General features: G+C 46.1%; 1 protein-coding gene across 4 annotated transcripts in view; it reads right to left on the bottom strand.

Moving 5' to 3' along the window:
• Positions 1-7094: 7094 nt before the first annotated feature.
• Positions 7095-23133, bottom strand: part of LOC145351194 (uncharacterized) — a 60637-nt gene continuing 44598 nt past the window's right edge. For 2 of the 4 annotated variants that reach the window (XM_080200881.1, XM_080200882.1), the window contains 3 exons: positions 16860-17114; positions 13632-14122; positions 7095-9534 (listed from right to left, as the gene is read on the bottom strand). In XM_080200881.1, coding sequence (XP_080057007.1) covers positions 9375-9534; positions 13632-14116 — 645 coding nt within the window. In that variant the 5' untranslated portion in view covers positions 14117-14122; positions 16860-17114 and the 3' untranslated portion in view covers positions 7095-9374. Of the gene's footprint in view, positions 9535-13631; positions 14123-16859; positions 17115-21685; positions 21764-23133 lie in introns of those variants that run through there. The other 2 variants (XM_080200883.1, XM_080200884.1) reach the window with 2 other exon arrangements.

Here is a 23133-nt window from a genome sequence, read left to right as displayed (position 1 = left end):
TTCTCTTTTGGCTTAAACCCACTCTTTAACATTAGTTAGCAAAACACAGCCTTACTTGCCTGTTTCAGGTTAACAGTCCTAGAGCTTTCAGAACACCTCCACAGAGAGAGAGACAAAGAGAGGCACCTGCTTCTTCTGGCAGTCCAAACAGCAACTGCTTATACTTTGAAAATGAAACTAAAATGAGTATTTCTTTCCTGCAATCTTAGCTCCTCCCGGTAAACACCTGATTCCATCCGTGTCAATCAACCTATTGAAAACGCTACACTGAAAGCCCTGGGGGAAACTTAAGTAAACACAAAGGCATTGGCCCTGCTTAAGCAAACACTTCATATAATTGCCCTGTTTTCCCAGCTATTAGTACCAAAAATTTCTTAGACTATTTGGCACCCTGAGAAACAGAGCTGAATTTTAAACATACCCTTTACAAGAAACATGATGTACATTTCTTAAAGATGCAGCATCATCACAGCCTGCAGGCGCATAATACAACATCTCCCTTTCTTCTCAGGAGAAAACTTTCCTCCTTCCCACCAGAGTATAGCTATTTGCAACAAAATCATTACTTGTTACCCCTTCTCACCCAGCTCTATTGGCTAACTTAATAAATTCAGATGGTCTTGAGGCGTGACAGTTCTTCCAGCTCTCTCTGTCTCACACTGGAGGGGGGGACAGTAGCAATAGTGTATTTCTGGTACTTGTTTACCTCCATTTGATTCACCTTTCTGCTCCCTCGAGTTGTGCTACTTTTATGAGCAGCTTGTCAGACACTATCAATTTCTCCCATTCCTGCAGAATATGCCCTCGGTTCATTCCTGGAGCGGCCGCGAATGATCTTTTCCCAGGCGTCTGCCCTGTTCCTGCTGGGTGTGCACAGATGGATCTTACAGTTCCCCCTTGCTTCACAATTTCAACTGAACACTTGTTTGCCATCTTATTTCCAAGCGTGAGTATGAATCTTTTTATTCAGCTCCGTGGCTCTGAGCATGTCTGAAAGATCCAGTGTTTTTCTTATTCCGGCATCTTGTGTTTCCTTTCTGCAGAGTGTTGTTACATTTTGTTTCTTTTTGTAACTTTACAGAGGAATAAACTTTGACCTGAGGGGTTGAGATAGTGTGTGTGGAGATCTTTCAACAGGTTTTACCTTTCTCTACAAAGCTTATTTGTTTTATTTTGAGTTTTCCTGTAATTCAGTAGCGTTCTGTGGAGTTCTTTCTGTTGTGCTTCCATTCTGCTGCTTAAGATGGTCTTCATTATTCATTATGTTGAACATTTACTTTTTTTTTGCATTTGGTCTTGAAGAACAATCAATTGCTCTTTCAGAGTTTATTTTCTTGTTGACCTCTTGCAAACTAACTCTGGGCTTCAGTGCATTGCTTTGTTGCTCCTGATAATTCATACACAGATTGTTCTGAAGCAATGGTCAGAATCCTTTTTAGTTCATGGGTTTCCATAGCTACAGATTGATTTTTCAAGGTCACAGATTATTGTGTGCCTTTCCTAGCTGCTGCTTTGCCTGGTTGTATATCTTGTTGAGTTTCACCAACTCCAGCTTTGATTTGCCAGCTGTGGAATTCAGGTTCGCTACTTCCTCCTGACAACATTGTGTCATCTCTGAAATTGTGTTTGTTCAGATAAAAGAATCCACAGAAACCCTACAGTGCAGAAGGAGGCTATTCAGTTCATCCAGTCTGCACCACTCTTACCCAGGCTTACTGTATAACCCCATGTATTTACCCTACAAATCCCCATAACCTATATATCCTGGCACACCAAGAGGCAATTTAGCATGGCCAATCCATCTAATCTGGGCAGCTTTGTACTATGAGAGGAAACTAGAGGAAAACCATACAGGCATGGGGAGAGTGTCCAAATTTCACACAGTTACCCAAGGCCAGAATTGAACCCAGGTCTCTGGTGCTGTGATGCAGCAGTGCTAACCACTCAAACGGTTTGGTTCATTGGAGACTTCAGTTTGTCATGCATTTTCAGAGGTATATACTCAGCTTGAATCTTGTGTTTCAAATCTTCCAGTTCAGCTTAGATGTGAATAATTCCCAGTAGGACACTGTCTTTTACTTCTTGCACATTTTGCACCTTTTGAGTTATAATAAATAGCTTTCCTTCATTCACAGCCATCCTGCTCACTATGCACTGCCACTTCCTGTCACAGTTTAGGTGCCATCTGAGAATTTTCAGAAAGCTCAATTTCGAAATTGTCTAGCTGTGTCTCAGCCATTTCTTTCTTCCACAATACCCCAATCAGCTCGTGCATTTTGTCGCACTGATATGGTGGCAATCATCTTGTAATTTACTTGAATATTGCCTCCCTCTCTCTGGGGTCGCCTTACAGCAATCCTGTAACTCAGAAAGCTGGTGGGTGCTGTTGCCTTTCCCCCTCCTGCTGCTGAGGGAGTGGGAAAGGCTGACCCCTCACCGTGAGTGTGGGGGACACTCAGCACCGAACCACAAATCCCAGTACTTGGCTGAGTACTGTACGGCTTCTCCAGAGCGACCAAAAGTCTTGACCAGGGATTTCAATTGCTAGCTCAATGGCGTTCCTCAGGGAAGCGTAACACTCACTGCAGATATACAGACTGGACTCACTGGGGAAGGAGCCATGACTGTGAGCCCAGGTCTACAGAAGACACAGTGCTACAGCGGTGTAAAACAACGGGGACACATCACTAGAATCACCTGATACACCCAGGACAAATCCTATGGGATCAAAGGGCCACAGTGACATTGACAAACACGTCCTGGTGTAACGTCTCCCCTTCCTCTTGTCCTCACTGCTCTGCTGATCCCTCCTGTGTGAGTACGTTTGCTCCAGCACCATCCCTCCACCCCCACCTCCCTTCATCTCCAGCCCCGAAAACACCCTGGCCAGAGTGCTGAACTTGCCTGGAGTGAATGAAAACTTTAAACAGTTGGCTCACTGCGGCAGGATTCGCAGTGCCAATTGGTGCTCTGATTTCCCGGAGAAATGTATCAGGCGATGTTGGTGCTGAGAATATCACCTGCCAGACTGGGACTGATCTTCCAGCTGGTGATAAGCACACCCTTCCTCCTCGCTGTCTGTCAGCAACTGAACAACAGAGCCCAACATCTAGGCTGAGACCCACCAGTGAGGAGCTGAATGGGAACTGGGCAGAGTTCTTTCAGCCAGAGGAACGCACCAATTGAGGTTAAAAGAGAACATCTTTTAAAAGCCTTTTGTCAAATTTTCCAACAGGATTTTGGGACCAGATACTAAGCGTCCCAGAATCTGGATTAGTTCTGAAAAGAGATATGGATAAATACTCAAAATGCAATTGAATTTAGTTCAGGGAACAGGCTTCAATGTGACACCAGCAAAGTTTTTTTTATGAAGCTTTATTGATTATTGTCATGAGTAAGTTTACATTAACACTGAATGAAGTTACTGTGAAAATCCCCTAGTCGCTACCCTGTTCGGGTACACTGAGAGAGAATTTAGCACAGCCAATGCACCTTAACCAACATGCCTTTCAGACTGTGGGAGGAAAGTGGAGCACCCAGAGGAAACCCACGCAGACATGGGGAGAACGTGCAAATTCCACACAGACAGTGACCCAAGCCAGGAATCGAACCCGAGTTCCTGATGCTGTGAGGCAGCCGTGCTAACCACTGCGCCACCCAAAAGTCTGTTTTAGAAATGTAGAACAGGAACAGGTGCAATGGAAAGGAATGACTTCCTGTTCTACAAATTCCCATCATCCCAATAATTTTATTATTAAGTTCGTCCACTGTGAAAACAAATAATATGATTCAGAAATATAACATTAACTTGGTTTGGGAATTGTATTAAATGTGTTGTTCAGTACAACTCCACTTTGAACCCCATGTATAACTACAGTAACTAGAGTCAATTTAATATAATTGTTTGATAATAGCTTCAAGGATTAGAGTTTGTTATTAGTCATATTAATCTTCAGTTTACATAATAAAATGAAAGGTAGCAATTGCGCTCACCCTAATCATGGGTAATGTTAATGTAAGATATTTGCTGTCTATGATGGAGAGCAATTTGAATCCAGCTGATCATGGGCTGTTTTTGGTGTGAAATCTGGATTATTTCCTCTTTGATTTGATTTGATTTATTGCCACATGTATTAACATACAGTGAAAAATATTAATTCTTGCGCGCTGTACAGACATAGCATACCGTTCATAGAGAAAGAAATGAGAGGGTGCAGAATATAGCGTTACAGTCATAGCTAACGTGTAGAGGAAGATCAACTTAATGCAAGGTAGACCCATTCGAAAGTGTGACAGCAGCAGGGAAGAAGCTGTTCTTGAGTCAAAGAACAAAGATTAAAGAAAATTCCAGCACAGGAACAGGCCCTTTGGCCCCCCAAGCTTGCACCAACCTTGCTGCCTGATTTAACTAAAACTCCCGAACCCTTCCGGGGACTGTATCCCTCTATTCCCATCCCATTCATGTACTTGTCAAGACGCCCCTTAAAAGTCACTACCGTATCCTCTTCCACTATCTCCCCTCGGCAACAAGTTCCAGGCACCCACCACTCTCTGTGTAAAAAATCTGCCTCTTACATCTCCTTTAAACCTTTCCCCTTGCATTTTAAATCTGTGACCCCCTAATAATTGACTCTTCCACCCTGGAAAATAAACTTCTGACTATCCACTCTGTCCATGCCTCTCATAATCTTGTAGATTTCAAACAGGCTGTCCCTCAACCTTGTCGTTCCAGTGAGAACAAACCAATTTTCTCCAACCTCTCCTCACAGCTAATACCCTCCAGACTGGGCCACATGCTGATAAATCTTTTCTGTCCCCTCTCCAAAGCCTCCACATCCTTCTGGTAGTGTGGCGACCAGAATTGAAGACTATATTCCAAGCGTGGCCAAACTAAGGTTTGATAAAGCTCCAACATGACTTGCCAATTTTTAAACTCAATATCCCAGCCGATGAAGGCAAGCATGCCGTATGCCTTCTTGACCACCTTCTCCACCTGCATTGCCACTTTCAGTGACCTGTGTACCTGTACACCCAGATTCCCTATCAATACCCTTAAGAGTTCTGCCATTTACTGTATATTTCCTATCTGTATTAGACCTTCCAAAATGCATTACCTCACATTTGTCCAGATTAAACTCCATCTGCCATCTCTCTGCCCAAGTCTCCAACTGATCTATATCCTGCTGTATCCTCTGATTATCCTCATCGCTATCCGCAAATCCACCAACCTTTGTGTCATCTGCAAACTTACTAATCAATCCAGTTACATTTTCCTCTAAATCATTTACATATATTACAAACAACAAAGGTCCCAGAACTGATCCCTGAGGAGCGCCACCTGTCACAGACCTCCATTCAGAAACACACCCTTCCACTGCTACCCTCTGTCAGATGGTACGTGACCTCAGAATTTTTTATCTTTTTTCTGATGGAAGAAGGTGGAAGAGAGAACGTTCGGGGTGTGTGGGGTCCTTAATTACGCTGGCTGCTTTTCAGTGGGAAGCGTAGACAGAATCAATGGATGGGAGGGTGGTTTGCCTGATGGATCGGGCTACGTTCATGACCTTTTGTAGTTTCTTGCAGTCTCGGGTAGAGCAGGAGCCCATACCAAGCTGTGATCCAACCAGAAAGGATGCTTCCCAACTACCTTCCTCCAACTTCATCTCAATCATCAATAAACACAGTGTCCTGTCGCAGACCCAACACAGATCCTTATAGGACACCACTTAGTCACATCCTGACAATTAGACTTCCTGTCCAATATTGTGTCTTGTTTTATCTTTCTGCTCAGCCCGTTTTCTAACCTAATCGATAATTTGCCTTCAATTCCATGAGCTTCAATTTCAGTTCATAAACTTTTTATCAGGGACTTTGTCAAATACCTTCTGGAAATCCCCATAATTAACAGTTGGAATTCTCCAGCCGTTCATGCCATTGGGATTCTCCAGTCCTGCCGGCAGCACAACCCCGCCAGTGGGTTTCCCAGTGGTGTGGAGTAACATCAGTGGGAATTCCCATTAACACCAGCGGGACTGGAGAATCCCACCACGAGTAAACAGCGCACCACTCCCCACTGGCAGGAAGCATGTGGATGGGAGGCCAGAGAACTTCCCCCCTCCACTACTTTAATCACCTCTTCATAATATTAGTCAGCTTTGTCAGGTGTGCCTTCCCCTTTACAAACCCTCTCTGGTCAGCTGAAATGTTCAGAGTGTTTAATCAGGCTTTCCTTGACTCGAGTCATTTCCCACAACCGATACTAAGCGAACTGAGATTCCCTCGCTCGCCTTTCCTGAACAGCAGAGTTTCAGGTGAAATTTCTCCACCTAAAGAAACAGTCACCAAATGGATAGAAATTTGGAAGAATATTGTTAGGATACCCACAATGTTCTCACCCTTTAAATTGCAGAGATGGAAAACATTGGGCCCTGTCGATTTTATCTTCCTTTGGAGCCAATGTTTTCTACTTAATTGTTATTTTATTTCTGGTTATTCTGATGACATTTTATCCTTGATTTAATATTAGTTTCCTTGGGATATCTGACATGCTGATCGAGAACATAGAACAGTACAGCACAGTACAGGCCCTTCAGCCCTCGATGTTGTGCTGAGCTATGTCCAAGCCCAAGATCAAGCTATCCCACTCCCTATCATTCTGGAGTGCTCCATGTGCCTATCCAATAACTGCTTGAAAGTTCCTAAAGTGTCCGACTCCACTATCACAGCAGGCAGTGCATTCCACACCCCAACCACTCTCTGAGTAAAGAATCTACCTTGGACATTCCTCCTATATCTCCCACCATGAACCTTATAGTTATGCCCCCGAGTGACAGCTACATCCGCCTGAGGAAATAATCTCTGCACGTCCACTCTATCTACTCCCCTCATCATCTTATAAACTTCTGTTAAGTCGCCTCTCATCCTCCTCCACTCTAAAGAGAAAAGCCCCAGCTCCCTCAACCTTTCCTCATAGGACCTACCCTCCAAACCAGGCAGCATCCTGGTAAATCTCCTCTGCACTCTCTCCAATGCTTCCACAACCTTCTTATAGTGAGGTGACCAGAACTGCACACAATATTCCAAATGTGGTCTCACTAAGGTCCTGTACAGTTGCAGCATAACCCCACGACTCTTAAAGTCAAATTCCCTGTTAATAAACACTAACACACTATAGGCCTTCTTCACGGCTCTATCCACTTGAGTGACAACCTTCAGAGATCTGTGGATATGAACCCCAAGATCTCTCTGTTCCTCCACATTCCTCAAAACCCTGCTGTTGACTCTGTAATCCGCATTCAAGTTTGTCCTGCCAAAATGAATTACCTCGCACTCTTCCTGACCATAGAAACATCCAAGTAAGGGCCCATCGAGCCTGCCTGCCCATTCAGTGATTTCATGGTGATGAAAATCTCCAATCTCATTCGCAGCTGAGAGTCTCTGGTGTCACTGTAGTGGAGTGAATTTTTGACTGCACCCCAAATTCTCCATTCTCACTGGCAGCGGGTCTGGAACAGATGAGGTCGGGGAACCCCAGCCGAAGTAATGAATCAGCATCAGCACTCTCAGTGTTCCGCAGGTCCACATTGCTTCCGACTTGTCTTTTTTTGTGATCCTAATATCAAAATATTTGCCCTGCTCTCACTGCCCCTCATGGTTGTAATGATCTCATCGAGGCCCATAAGGTGGGGCTCTTGGAGTATGATCTCCCAGATTGGGCTGGTAATCGTTACCTCAATCAGGGAGCTCATACTCCAAGAGGCCCACCTCATGGGCCTCGATGAGGTCATCATACCAGGATCTTTACACATTCCTTTCTGCATCTCTTACAACCTGTTTTGTCATCCTTTGCTCTTTGTAACGTTTTTCAATAAGGGTGTATCTGTGCTAGTTTTTGTGATTTTTGTACCATTCTTCTTTTAATCTTACATTGCCTCTGACCAATTTAGTCATCCATGGCTTTTTTTTTAATAAGCAGAACTTTCTTCCATTTTTTAGGCATAAAAACTGTTTCGGGATCACATTACATTCTTTTCTTTTTTTTGTTTACTTTATTCCAATCCAATCAAGTCAAATTAAAGCCAATTCAGAGTCCCAACAAGTTGGGACATTCCCGATCCAAGCTGACAAGACAGGGCTCTCACCTCCTGTCTCGGGCCTGATCTCCATGATCCAAGCTGATTGGAGCAGGCACAGCTCCTCCTCCGAGGTTTGATCTCATTTGTATCTTAGCCAAAAGGCCGAGATGCCACTTTAAAAAATTGCTTCAAATGAAACTGAAATGTAACCTAATGACTTCAACCAAGTGCATACTACACTTGATCTTAGCCAAAAGGCCGATCACTTCCCACTTATCCTCTGCTGTTTTCCCGTGAGGAGACTTGTCCAGTTTCCTGTGGATATTTTCTGTCTCAACACATCGAAGGCAGCCTGACCTAAATCTAGAATTTTTGCTTTTCATGTTCCTCTTTCTCAAAGATTGCACTGAACTTGACAAAATAATGATCACTGCTGGCTAAATGTTCATGCACTGTTGACTAAATCTGTCTCATTGCTAAATGTGATTATTGGTTTTGTGACATACTGGTGCGGAGAACTATCACAAACATAGAGAAGAAATTTGTTGCCTTCCTGACATGTATGTCCCAGTCTATACGAAAACTGTAATGTATTTCTACCTATGTTGCTCTGCTCTTGCATGTTTCTGAGTTTGGTGGGTGTATTGATTTGCGTTGTGGATGCTTTATACACGTTTTAACATGTGTTCACCTTCCCTCAGTGTGGGGCTTAGTCACTGTCAATGGGGTCATATTGAAAAGAATTTGATGTACAAAGTTAGTGACACGGCTCTACTGGAGAAGCTGGGGACAGGACTGAGAGAGTGAATGATCAGCCAGTCTTTCACAGCATGGCAAAATTCAGTGTCGGCAAATTTAACAGATAAACACCTCCCAGAATTCAGCATTCATCATCTGGTAACAAAATCATTGATCGCAATCTTACAACTTTGATTGTAGACAGATATTTACAGCATTGGAGAATGGACAGCTTTTTGTATTGTTGACATTGTATAGAAACTTAACGCAGTATGTAACATCTTTGAGAATCCTAATGTGATTACAGGCGACAGGTCAGTGACATCAAAGTGAGACTGTGAATCGATCTGAACACAGACCCCCAGGGAAAGGCGAGGGAAAGGTTGTCATGTTTCACCACACTCTACACAAAATGGAGGCTGTTGAGTTTGGCTCACTCTGTGACACATCCTGGAAACATTACAGCTCCATTCAGGAGTAGAAACCATGACCTCCTCAAGTCTCAATCCTTAGCTGATTAATGGGGAAGGAGCTTTCCATCAACAGGACTCCAGCCTGCTCTCAGTTTGCCTTCTGGTAGAGGGTAGACTCCATTTTGCGTGACATTTCCAAGCGCTGATTCAGTTCTGTAGAGAGAATATCCGACATCTGCTCAACCTGACTGGCAAGATGATCAATAGCCTGAAGCATTGCTTCCATCTTGCAAACCTTCTCCTTGAACCTGCCAAGGGAGAGGATAATGTTGATATATGGTCAATGATAAAGCAATGTTTCACAAATCTCCATGTCCTATACTGAAATAGGCCAGCAAAAGAAAATGTTACTATTATCCAAATCCAATAATGTGCAGGGGCCTTTACTCTGTATGTAACCCCGTGTTGTACCTCTCCAGGGAGTGTTTAATGGCGACAGTATAGAGGAAATTTTATTCTGTATCTAACCCCGTGTTGTACTTGTCTTGGGAATGTTTGATGGGGACATTATAGAGGGAGCTCTACTCCGTATCTATAAAAACAAAGAACAAAGAACAAAAACAGCCCGGGAAACAGGCCCTTCGGCCCAACGAGCCAGCGCCACCATTTTAATATTACCCGTCCCCCCCTCCACCCATGACCCTTATTTATTGTTTTTATGGCCATCCACATTGAGGGAAACTAATTTAGGGACAATTTATTACCTCCAATCAGCCTAATAACACATCTTTGGGGTGTGGGAGTAAACCGGAGCACCCGGAGAAAACCCACGCAAGCACGGGGAGAATGCGCAAACTCCCACAGACACCGGCCCAAATCCATGTGTCTGCACAGCAAACAGTGATAGTCACTGAGCTGTTTTCTTGCCCAGTATCTGGTCCAGTTTAAGCACACACTAACGACATGAAGCACTAGGCCAATCTCGAAAATTTAAGAGCAGCCCAAGTACAACCCATCGCGTGTATGCCCCTCGTTGGACAACAAAGCGGACCGACTTAAAACCTGTGAATTAAAGAAGAAAAAATATTATTATCATATCACGTCCTTATACATTACCAGGGTCATCCCACTGCTTATGAACTTTATTTAAAACAATCTCTTATATCCTCCCATCTCCAACCCACTCATGTGCCTGTCTAAGTTACTCTTAAATGACTCTAGCGTGTTTGCCTCCACCACCTTACTTGGCAGAGCATTCCATACCCCGCACTACCCTCTGTGTGAAAAACCTCCCTCTAATATCCGTGTTATACCTCTCCCCCCATCACCCTAAGCCCGTGGCCCCACATACTGTGTGTCTCTAACACAGGAAATAGCTTACCACTGTTTGCTCTATCTATACCCTTCATAATCTTATATACCTCTATTAGATCCCCCCTCAGTCGGCGTCTTTCAAGGGAAAACAGCCCCAGTTTGCTCAATCTTTCCTCATATCCCGGTCCTTCCATACTAGTTATGATCTAACCCTGTGCTGTACCTGTCCTGGGAGTGTTTGATGGGGGACAGTGTAGAGGGAGCTTTACTCTGTATCTAACCCCGTGCTGTACCTGTCCTGGGAGTGTTTGATGGGGACAGTGTAGAGGGAGCTTTACTCTGTATCTAACCCCGTGCTATTAAGGTTGTTAAGAAGGCGTACGGTGTCTTGGCGTTTATTGGTAGGGGGATTGAATTTAGGAGTCGCAGCGTCATGTTGCAACTGTACACAACTCTGGTGCGGCCGCATTTGGAGTACTGTGTGCAGTTCTGGTCCCCACATTACAGGAAGGATGTGGAGGCTTTGGAGAGGGTGCAGAGGAGGTTTACCAGGATGTTGCCTGGTATGCAGGGGAGGTCCTATGAGGAGAGACTGAGGGATTTGGGGTTGTTTTCACTGGAAAGAAGGCGGCTAAGAGGGGATCTTATAGAAACATATAAGATGATTAGAGGTTTAGATAGGGTGGATGGTGATAGCCTGTTTCCTCGGATGGAGAAATCTAGCACGAGGGGGCATGGCTTTAAATTAAGTGGGGGTAGTTATAGGACGGATGTCAGGGGCAGGTTCTTTACCCAGAGGGTGGTGAGGGACTGGAATGCCCTGCCTGCTGCAGTTGTAAATGCGCCTAGTTTGGGGGCGTTTAAGAGATTGGTGGATAGGTTTATGGACGAAAAGGGATTGGTTTAGATTAGTGGGTCAATGTTTTTTTTTAAAATAAGACTGGTCGGCGCAACATTGTGGGCCGAAGGGCCTGTTCCGCGCTGTAATGTTCTATGTTCTATGTTCTATACCTACCCTGGGAGTGTTTGATGGGGAGACAGTGTAGTGGGAGCTTTACTCTGTATCTAACCCCGTGCTGTACCTGTCCTGGGAGTGTTTGATGGGGGGACAGTGTAGAGGGAGCTTTACTCTGTATCTAACCCCATGCTGTACCTGTCCTGGGAGTGTTTGATGGGGGGACAGTGTAGAGAGAGCTTTACTCTGTATCTAACCCCATGCTGTACCTGTCCTGGGAGTGTTTGATGGGGGGACAGTGTAGAGAGAGCTTTACTCTGTATCTAACCCCGTGCTATACCTGTCCTGGGAGTGTTTGATGGGGACAGTGTAGAGGGAGCTTTACTCTGTATCTAACCCCGTGCTATACCTGTCCTGGGAGTGTTTGATGGGGGACAGTGTAGAGGGAGCTTTACTCTGTATCTAACCCCGTGCTATACCTGTCCTGGGAGTGTTTGATGTGCTGCTAATTCACAATGTGTCTGGACAGAGGGATCTGGGTGTCTGTGTTCATGAATCACAGAAAGTCGGGATGCAGGTGCAGCATGTCATAAAAAAGGCAATTAGGATGTTGGTATTTATTGCAAAGGGACTGGAGTATAAAAGTAGGGAAGTGTTGTTGCAATTGTACAGGGTGTTGGTGAGACCACATCTGGAGTATTGGTTCTCCTTATCTGAGGGAGGATGAGGTGACATTGGAGACAGTTCAGAGAAGGTTCACCAGGTTGATTCTGGGAATGAAAGGGTTGCTGTATGAGGAGAGATTAAATAGTCTGGGCTTATTGTGTTGAGTATAGGGCTAACGGGAGGACTTTGAATAGTGTGGAGGAGCAGAGGGATCTAGGTGTATGTGTACATAGATCCCTGAAAGTTGGGAATCAAGTAGATAAGGTTGTTAAGAAGGCATACGGTGTCTTGGCGTTTATTGGTAGGGGGATTGAATTTAGGAGTCGCTGCGTCATGTTGCAACTGTACACAACTCTGGTGCGGCCGCACTTGGAGTATTGTGTGCAGTTCTGGTCCCCACATTACAGGAAGGACGTGGAGGCTTTGGAGAGGGTGCAGAGGAGGTTTACCAGGATGTTGCCTGGTATGGAGGGGAGGTCCTATGAGGAGAGACTGAGGGATTTGGGGTTGTTTTCGTTGGAAAGAAGGAGGCTGAGAGGGGATCTTATTGAAACATATAAGATGATTAGAGGTTTAGATAGGGTGGATAGTGATAGCCTTTTTCCTCAGATGGAGAAAGCTAGCACGAGGGGGCATGGCTTTAAATTAAGGGGGGGTAGTTATAGGACGGATGTCAGGGGTAGGTTCTTTACCCAGAGGGTGGTGAGGGACTGGAATGCCCTGCCTGCTGCGGTTGTAAATGCGCCTAGTTTGGGGGCATTTAAGAGATCTGTGGATAGGTTTATGGACGAAAAGGGATTGGTTTAGATTAGTGGGTCATTGTTTTTTTTTAAAAAAAACTGGTCGGCGCAACATCGTGGGCCGAAGGGCCTGTTCTGTGCTGTAATGTTCTATGTTCTATGTTCTATACTCACTGGAATTTAGGAGGATGAGAGGGGATTTGATTGAGGTAAATATCATACTAAAAGGAATTGGTAAAGTAAACGTAGACCCAATGTTTCGCCTCATGGGGCAATCTAGAACAAGAGGTTACAGGTACAGGTTGAGAGGCAGTAGATTTACAATTGAGATGAGGAGGAACTACTTCTCGCAGAGGGTGGTGAATGTGTGGAACTCGCTGCCCCGTAGCGCAGTGGAGTCTGAATCATTGAATGTTTTCTGGAAGGAGATAGATACATTTCTGATTTAAAAAGGGGAAAGTGGGATATGGGAACAGGTGGGGAGGTGGATTTGAGACCAGGAAGCGATCAGCCATGATCTGATGGAATGGCGGAGAAGGCCTGAAAGGCTGAATTAGCCAACTTCTGCTCCTAATTCCCATGTTCCTTTGTTCTCAATCCCACCACAAAGCACAGGTTTGTGTTCCTTTTCATTCTCCTTTGTGCCACTACTCAGTGTCAATGAGCAAAGCTTTCCTGAGTCTTATTCCTGTCTGTGTATAGACTGACCATTAAAGGGCTCAGGACTTACTTTGTCACATGGTGATCTGAGGTCGGAGAAGAGTCGAGTGTCTGGAAGATTTCCATCATGATGTTATTAGATTGTTCATTGCGTTGTTTGATATCCAGGACTGTCTCTGAGATCAGTGACTGGTAGCTCACTTTCCCAACCTCTGCGGTGACTGCGGATGCCAAACTTTCCAAAGTGGAGCTGCTGCCATTCATTAGACTCTTCACTGACCCGAGGTCATCTTCAGCAGCAGCGATTCCTTCCTGTTCACTGGGAGCGGCCAGTTCACCGGTCAGTACTGTGATCGTACACACATCCGAAAATTCCTCACCAACCATCACTCCCAATCCTGCCACACCATCAGCCATCAGACTGGCATTCAAAATCGAGGAGGAGAGTGAATCCGGAGGATCAAACTGGGATATAAAATCTTCCTCACTCACTGCCCTGGTGTCATGGAGACAATAGGAGCCCAGGAGGCAGTACCAGACCCACAGGAAGCTCATAGTGACCTGAGGGAAAGACCAGATAGCATTTCTGTACATTACTCATTGTCATTCAAGCCTCAGCCAATCCTTATCCATGCCTTTGATTTCTCCAGTGCTGACTGCTCCAGAACTATCGCTCCCCTCCCACCCACTGTAACCATCATTGTTCCCTCGGACTCACTGTGTACTGGACAGGAGCTGACATTGAGAGACATAGGCAAGGAGCAAGCATTGCAGAATCAAGATGGGATGGACTGACCCAATCACTAACTCAGCCTAATATTTGCAGAGAAGTTTTAATTTTTAAATTTAAATTCTCTTCAGTTACAAAGGTCGCCTTAAGTAACACCTGACAAACACAGAAACGCAGATAATGAGGTACACACAGAGCCACAGTCGATCAGATACTCACAGAAACAGGGACAGTTGGATACACGCAAGTGACATGGACAGTCTGATATACGCACACAGTGACACACAGAGTCAGATACACACACAGTGACACATTCGGTCAGATATACACACACAGTAACACACAAGTCAGATACACACACAGTGACACGCACAGTCTGATATATACACTCAGTAACGCACATGGTCTGATATACACACAGTGACATGCACAGTTAGATACACACAGTGACATGGCAATCAAATACACACACAGTGACACACACAGTCAGACAACACAGTCAGAGACACGGGCAGTCAGACAGACTGAGAAATGCACACACTAAGATGTAAACAGTCAAGAACACGCACACATTGGGAGCACACACAAACACAGTCATTTGGAGACACACAAAAGTACACCAAGAATGCACACTGGTGGCGACATAGATAGCCAGATACACACAGAAACACGGTCGGACAGACACAGAAACACAAACTGATACACACAAAAACACAGACAGTCAGATGCACACAGAAACACAGACAGTCGGACAGACACAGAAACACAGACAATTGGATGCACACAGAAACACAGACAGTCAGATACACACAGAAACACAGACAGTCAGATACACACAGAAGCACAGACAATCAGATACACACAGTCAGGTACACACAGAAGCACAGACAGTCAGATACACACAGAAACACAGACAGTCGGATACACACAGAAGAACAGACAATCTGATACACACAGAAACACACAGTTACATACACGCAGTACACAGATAGTCAGATGCACACAGAAACAGTCAGATATACATAGAAAACCAGATGCACACAGAAACACAGAGAGTCAGACACACATGGAAGCACAGGCGGTCAGATACATACAGAAACACAGACAGTCAGATGCACACAGAAACACAGACAGTCAACAGACACAGAAACAGAGACAGTCGGACAGACACAGAAACACAGACAGTCAGATACACACAGAAACACAGACAGTCAGATACACACAGAAACGCAGACAGTTGGACAGATACAGATACACAGACAGCCAGACACAGAAACACAGGCAGTCAGATACACGCAGAAACATAGACAGTCAGATACACATCGAAGCACAGGCAGTCAGATACATACAGAAACACAGGCAGTCAGATACACATCGAAGCACAGGCAGTCAGATACATACAGAAACACAGGCAGTCAGATGCACACAGAAACACAGACAGTCAACAGACACAGAAACACAGACAGTCAGATACACACAGAAACACAGACAGTCAGATACATACAGAAACACAGACAATCGGACAGACACAGATACACAGACAGTCAGACACAGAAACACAGGCAGTCAGATACACGCAGAAACACTGACAGTCAGATACGCATGGAAGCGCAGGCAGCCAGATACGTACAGAAACACAGACAGTCAGATGCACACAGAAACGCAGACAGTTGGACAGATACAGATACACAGACAGCCAGACACAGAAACACAGGCAGTCAGATACACGCAGAAACATAGACAGTCAGATACACATCGAAGCACAGGCAGTCAGATACATACAGAAACACAGGCAGTCAGATACACATCGAAGCACAGGCAGTCAGATACATACAGAAACACAGGCAGTCAGATGCACACAGAAACACAGACAGTCAACAGACACAGAAACACAGACAGTCAGATACACACAGAAACACAGACAGTCAGATACATACAGAAACACAGACAATCGGACAGACACAGATACACAGACAGTCAGACACAGAAACACAGGCAGTCAGATACACGCAGAAACACTGACAGTCAGATACGCATGGAAGCGCAGGCAGCCAGATACGTACAGAAACACAGACAGTCAGATGCACACAGAAACACAAACAGTCAACAGATACAGAAACACAGACAGTCAGATACACACAGAAACACAGACAGTTAGATACACACGGAAGCACAGGCAGCCAGATACATACAGAAACACAGGCAGTCAGATACATACAGAAACACAGACAGTCAGATGCACACAGAAACACAAACAGTCAACAGGCACAGAAACACAGACAGTCAGATACACACAGAAACGCAGACAGTCAGACAGACACAGATACACAGACAGTCAGACACAGAACCACAGGCAGTCAGATACACACAGAAACACAGACAGTCAGATTCACACAGGAACGCAGACTGTTGGACAGACACAGATACACAAACAATCAGACACAGAACCACAGGCAGTCAGATACACGCAGAAACACAGACAATCGGACAGACACAGAAACACAGACAGTCAGATACACACACACACACATACACACACACAGATCAGTGTATGAACATCAATGTTACCTTAAAGCAGTGCTGCTGTGAGTTGAAACAATTGTGTTATCTGAGATTGTTGCAGTTTCTCTGTCAGACCCACGCGCTGCTTGGGCAGTGAGTCACTGACTGTTTCCAGTTCCCCTTTATTCAATCTGATTGAGACAGAGGCACTGGGACGTTGTTGCTGTTTTGCAGCCTCCGTATTTGGTGTTGAGATGTTCTGGGCTCCTGTTTTGTTCTTTATTTTCGATTGGCTGTTGGATAACACAACCTTCGACACATCTGTAATACGTTAATGAATCGCAGATGGACAGGGTGGGGAATAAACACTGGCCTTAATCATCATTCCTAAACGGACAGCAAAATCTGGGGACAATGAGCGCTCAGAGATCCACTCTGGGGGACAGTGAGTGCTCAGAGATCCACTCTGGGGCAGTGGGTGCTCAGAGATCCACTCTGGGGGACAGTGAGTGCTCAGAGATCCACTCTGGGGCAGTGGGTGCTCAGAGATCCACTCTGGGGGACAGTGAGTGCTCAGAGATCCACTCTGGGGCAGTGGGTGCTCAGAGATCCACTCTGGGGGACAGTGAGTGCTCAGAGATCCACTCTGGGGCAGTGGGTGCTCAGAGATCCACCCTGGGGGCAGTGAATGCTCAGAGATCCACTCTGGGGCAGTGAGCGCTCAGGGATCCACTCTGGGGACAGTGACTGCTCAGAGATCCACTCTGGGGGACAGTGAGTGCTCAGAGATCCACTCTGGTGGCAGTGACTGCTCAGAGATCCACTCAGGGGACAGTGAGTGCTCAGAGATCCACTCTGAGGATATTGAGTGCTCAGAGATCCACTCTGGGGGCAGTGAGTGCTCAGAGATCCACTCAGGGGCAGTGAATGCTGAAAGATCCACTCTGGGGGGGCAGTGAATGCTCAGAGATCCACTTGGGGCAGTGAGTGCTCAGAGATCCACTCTGGGGCAGTGAGTGCTCAGAGATCCACCCTGGGGGCAGTGACTGCTCAGAGATCCACCCTGGGGGCAGTGACTGCTCAGAGATCCACTCAGGGGACAGTGAGTGCTCAGAGATCCACTCTGAGGATATTGAGTGCTCAGAGATCCACTCTGGGGGCCGTGAGTGCTCAGAGATCCACTCAGGGGCAGTGAATGTTGAAAGATCCACTCTGGGGGGCAGTGAATGCTCAGAGATCCACCTGGGGCAGTGAGTGCTCAGAGATCCACTCTGGCGGCAGTGGCTGCTCAGAGATCCACTCTGGAGGAGATTGAATGTCCAGGGATCCACTTTCTCCCCAGTCTGTGATTCCTCTATTCAAATGATCGTCCTCATGTTCAAATCTCTCATGGCCTCCCTCCTCCTGACGTCTAACCTCCTCTGACCCTCACAGACCTCGACACTCGCCGGTTCCGGACTCCTCAGAATTCCTGATTTAAATTGCTTCATCAGTGTGGCCTTGCCTTCAGCTGCCTGGAGCCCAAACTCTGGAATTCTCTCTGCCTTGCTCCATCTTTCATTTGTTCTTTAAAAGCTGCCTCTTGAGCTGAGATTTCGATCATTTTGCTTATTATCTGGGTGTGTGATGCCCATTAGACACCCATTACCCTGGCAGTCACTCGCTAATTGCTGTGGATAATGGAGACCCTTCCTGTGGGCGGGTGTGTTATACGTTGGCCACTGCTCACAGTAGCTCAGCCTCACAGAGCAGTGTCCAGGACAACCCACAATGAACCTCCGCATCTCTGAGTGTGACATCTCCGGCAGAAGCTCCTCCGACAGACTGATATCTGCAGCCATCAGTGAGGATATAACACACCCCGTCTGAAATGGGTTATTTGCTAGGGGCCACACGGTGGTTAGCACTGCTCCCACACAGCACCAGCGACCCGGGTTCGATTCCCGCCTTGGGTCACTGCCTGAGTGGAGTTTGCACATTCTCCCCGTGTCTGTGTGGGTTTCCCCCGGGTGCTCCGATTTCCTCCCACAGTCCGGAAGATGTGCTGATTGGCCATTCTAAATTCTCCCTCAGTTTACCTGAACAGGCACTGCGGTTTGCCAACTAGAGGATTTTCGCAGTAACTTCATTGCAGTGTTAATGTAAGCCTACTTCAATCAACAACATGACCCGTGTCAAATTTTATCCAAAGAGTTGCTTGTGGATAAATGTGAGGTCATCCACCTTGGTGGCAAAAACAGGAAGGAAGCTTATTATCTGAATGGTGGCAGTTTAGGAAAAGGGGAAGTGACCTGGGTGTGATGGTGGGACAGTCGGTGAAGGTTGGCATGCAGGTACAGCAGGCGGTGAGGAAAGTGAATGGCATGCTGGCCTTCGTAGCAAGAGGATTTGAGTTAAACAGGTGAGGTCACACCTTGTGTATTGTGTGTAGTTTTGGTTTCCTGATCTGAGGAAAGACATTCTTGGTATTGAGGGAGTCCAGTTAAGGTTCACCAGACTGATTCCCGGAATGCCAGGACTGACATATGAAGAGAGACTGGATCGACTGGGCTTCTACTCACTGGAATTTAGAAGAATGAGAGGGGATCTCATAGAAACATTAAATCCTGATGGGGTTGGACAGGCAAAATGTGTGAAGAATGTTCCTGATAGAGTCATAGAGATTTACAGCATGGAAACAGGCCCTTCGGCCCAACTTGTCCATGCTGCCCCTATTTTTTAAACCCTTTGTTGGTGTTGGGGAAGTGTAGAACCAGGGGTTACAGTCTGAGAATAAGGAGTAAGCCAATCAGGGCTGAGATGGGGAAGAACTCCTTCACCCAGAGAGTTGTGAACCTGTCGAATTCTCTCCCACAGAAAGCTGTTGGGGCCGGTTCGTTAGAAATGTTCAAGAGAACATAAAAACTAGTAGCAGGAGTTGGCCAACCAGCCCCTCGAGCCTGCCCCGCCATTCAATAAGATCATGGCTGATCTGAAGCGGATCAGTTCCATTTTCCCGCTTTCTCCCCATAACCCTTAATCCCCTATCTACCCGTGACTTAAATATATTTAGCGAGGTAACCGCCACCACTTCAACGGGCAGAGAATTCCAGAGATTCACCACCCTTTGAGTGAAGAAGTTCCTCCTCAATTCTGATCCAAACTGTCCCCCCCGCTTATCTTGAGGCTGTGCCCTCTAGTTCTGCTGTCCTTTCTAAGAGGGAAGAATCTCTCTACCTCTACCCTATCCATCCCTTTCATTATCTTATACAAGAGGGAGCTGGACCTTGTGGCTAAAGGGATCAAGGAGGATGGAGAGAGAGTGGGAGTGGGACACCGACAGTGCGTGATCAGCTATGATCATATTGAATGGTGGAGCCGAATAGCCTACTCCTGCAGCAATTTTCTCTGTTTCTATGTTTCGCAGGACTTTGTAATGTTCTCTTAGATTAGAGACCTGTAGATGGAATTACTCTCCCCCCAGAATAGCTCACTCTATTCCATCCATTCTTCCCTAGCACCCACTGAGGTCCACATTGATTCTCTCCCTCTGATTCTCCCACTTGAATGGATGCTCATCTGGTCTGTTATCAGTCTGCACCCAAACTCTCCCCTTCCACAGATTTTCCTGGCTCCATCTTTATATTTTTCGTTAATTTTCCACACCACACTGATCCCTCCACTCCTTGTGTCTCTTTCATTCTCTGAATTTGACAGATTGCGAACCCATTCTCCCTCCCCACACCACCTCACCCCTCACTCAGCACCCCCTCCCACTCCCCCGAATCCAGCTTCCTCATTCATCTCACCTCAACCCTCACTCGCCCCACCCCCGTCTGGCCTCCTCACTCATTCCCTTAAACCCTCCCCCTCCATCCAGCCTCCTCACTCACTCACTTATCCCACCCCCCCTCACTCACCCTGCTCCCCCCATCTTCCCAACATCATCGCACCCACCTCACCCCTTCTGACCCTGTCCCCCCTCCCCTCCCCACCTTGTCCTATACACGTTCCACAGCACAATCTTGGTAACTCACGTGCGCACCCTACCTCCCAGTTCAGTGGCCCTCACGCCAACCACCTTGCCCCTCCCAATACTCATGACATAAACCTCACCCGTCCACCAGCCCCCACCCCATGCACACCAATCACCATGGGGTAAATATCCCGGTTGTTCCCTCATTAACTCTGCCCCTCCATCCGTCAGTTGGAACCACAGGGACTGAGGCCAGTGGGAGGATGAAGAATGACCTCACAGGCTAATTGGAAAGGAAGCTTTGATTCGGGATGGTGTGAGAGAATAGTCGGGAAGCAGAATCCCTCACAAAATGTCTTCCATGACACTGAGCGCTATTGATGTCACTCTCCCCCCCAACCCCCTGGAATTTACTCCCTGAAATCTGATATTAATCTTGTCCCCTAGAGACCACTCTGCCCATCGCATTCCAGCACACAGGTATTAAGTATAAAAACTAAAGTTTATTTATTAGTCGCAAGTAGGCTTACATTAACACTGCACTTAAGTTACTGTGAAAATCCCCTAGTCACCACATCCCTGAGCCCGTTTGGGTACACTGAGGGAGAATTTAGCACGACCAGTGCACCTAATCAGCACGTCTTTCAGAGGAAACTGGAGCTCCCGGAGGAAACCCGCGCAGATATGGGAAAATGCACAGACGGTGACCTAAGCCGGGAATCGAACCCGGGTCCCGGCACTGTGAGACAGCAGTGCTAACCACTGTGCCACTGTGCTGCCCAATTGGGAATCGAACCCAGGTTACTGGCGCTGTGAGGCAGCAGTGCTAACCACTGTGCTGCCCAATCGGGAATCGAACCCAGGTTACTGGCGCTGTGAGGCAGCAGTGCTAACCAGATTCCCATTTGCCTTTTAATCTCTCATTGCCCCCACTTACCCCAGGTGCTATTAGTGACGTTTCGGTCAGTTACATTCACAGCGGAGATGACGGAGAGTTGAGACACCAGCCCTCGGCTCTGCTGGGTATTTATCTGGGTGAGCGGGAAGCTGGCGGGATCTCCACAGATGACAAACAGCTCTTCACTCTCGACATTAATATCACTGCTGAACTTTGAGGGAGTCCAGAACATTCCTTACAAGATTTACAAAGTTCTGGAAACATTTCAGTGTTCATCAGATAAGCTGGGCTAGACTCCAGGCTGAGTCAGACACTTTGGCTTCCACAGAGGCAAAAGTTTTGGGTTCTCCAGGAGAATAGTAACTGTCACTACATCTCGATTTGACTCGCATGGGGTTTAAGGCAGTCTGCCCAGTGGAAGTAAATCTGGTGTGTTGTTAAATACTCCAGGTTACTGGGCATCGATATGCCTGCTCAGAGCCAATGGAATCATACTTTACACACAGCTTACATCATCAGATCTGAAATGTAATGTGCCCTAGCTATGACTGTAACACTACATTCTGCAGTCTCTTGTTTCCTTCTCTATGAACGGTATGTTTTGTCTGTACAGCGTCAAAGAAAAAATATTTTTCACTAACGCATGTGACAATAATAAATCAAATCAAATAACTTTAACAGCCTGAATGAGGGCAGAGGTAGGAGTTGTGGGCTGGAGGGGGGAGGCAGTGGGAGGAGTAGGTCCTCGGTGCTGAGGTCAGCAGAGGGGGGTTGAGGAGGGGGTTCAGGAAGTGGTGGAGGATTTGGTGTGTGTGGGAGGATCTGGAGCAGGGCAGATTTGGGGAAGGGAGAGGCATCAGGGTAAAAGGAGCCCCTGGGTTCTGGACCCTGGAGTCAGGATGGATTTGGTTTTGGGGGGATATGGAGGAACAGGGATGAGGGAAGGGGAAGGAGGAGGGATGGGGCCAGGATTCAGAGTAAAAAAATCTAAACATATACAATATTCAGTCAGACATCCCAGAAGATGGAGTTCTCCTTTGGGTCCCTCAGGATTTGGTTTGGGAATTACCAAGAGAATTCAAGGAGATTGAATACAGAATATTGACTGTTTAGGATTGGGTATTAGAAAATGAATGTTACACAGTTGAATTGAAATATTAGATGAGTTGTTTGGGTTAGACATTGGTTACTGGGTAATTAATGGATATTGGATATTCATTTAATATTAATTAGCTAATAATAATCACTTGAAATTGAATATTGCTAATGCTGTCAAAACTTTTCATTTCACACTCATCAGGATAGACAGAAGAATACCAAATTTTCAACAGAGCAATAATTTTTACTTCATGAGAAGATGCTGATTGGTTGGCAAATCTGTTCAAAGTGTGAGCAATTGTCCCCATGGTTTTGTTTCATTGATAAAAGGTGTGTTGCCTGGACATGTCCCTTTAGCCTGCAGAGTTCAGCGATTACTATGCCAGTGT

The sequence above is a fragment of the Carcharhinus amblyrhynchos genome, chromosome 12 (genome assembly GCF_965287045.1).
Source record: "Carcharhinus amblyrhynchos chromosome 12, sCarAmb.v2.hapA, whole genome shotgun sequence".
NCBI classification, from domain to species: Eukaryota; Metazoa; Chordata; class Chondrichthyes; order Carcharhiniformes; family Carcharhinidae; genus Carcharhinus; species Carcharhinus amblyrhynchos.
The sequence above is the reverse complement of the archived record's forward strand: the minus strand, read 5'-3'. Positions and strand labels throughout refer to the sequence as shown.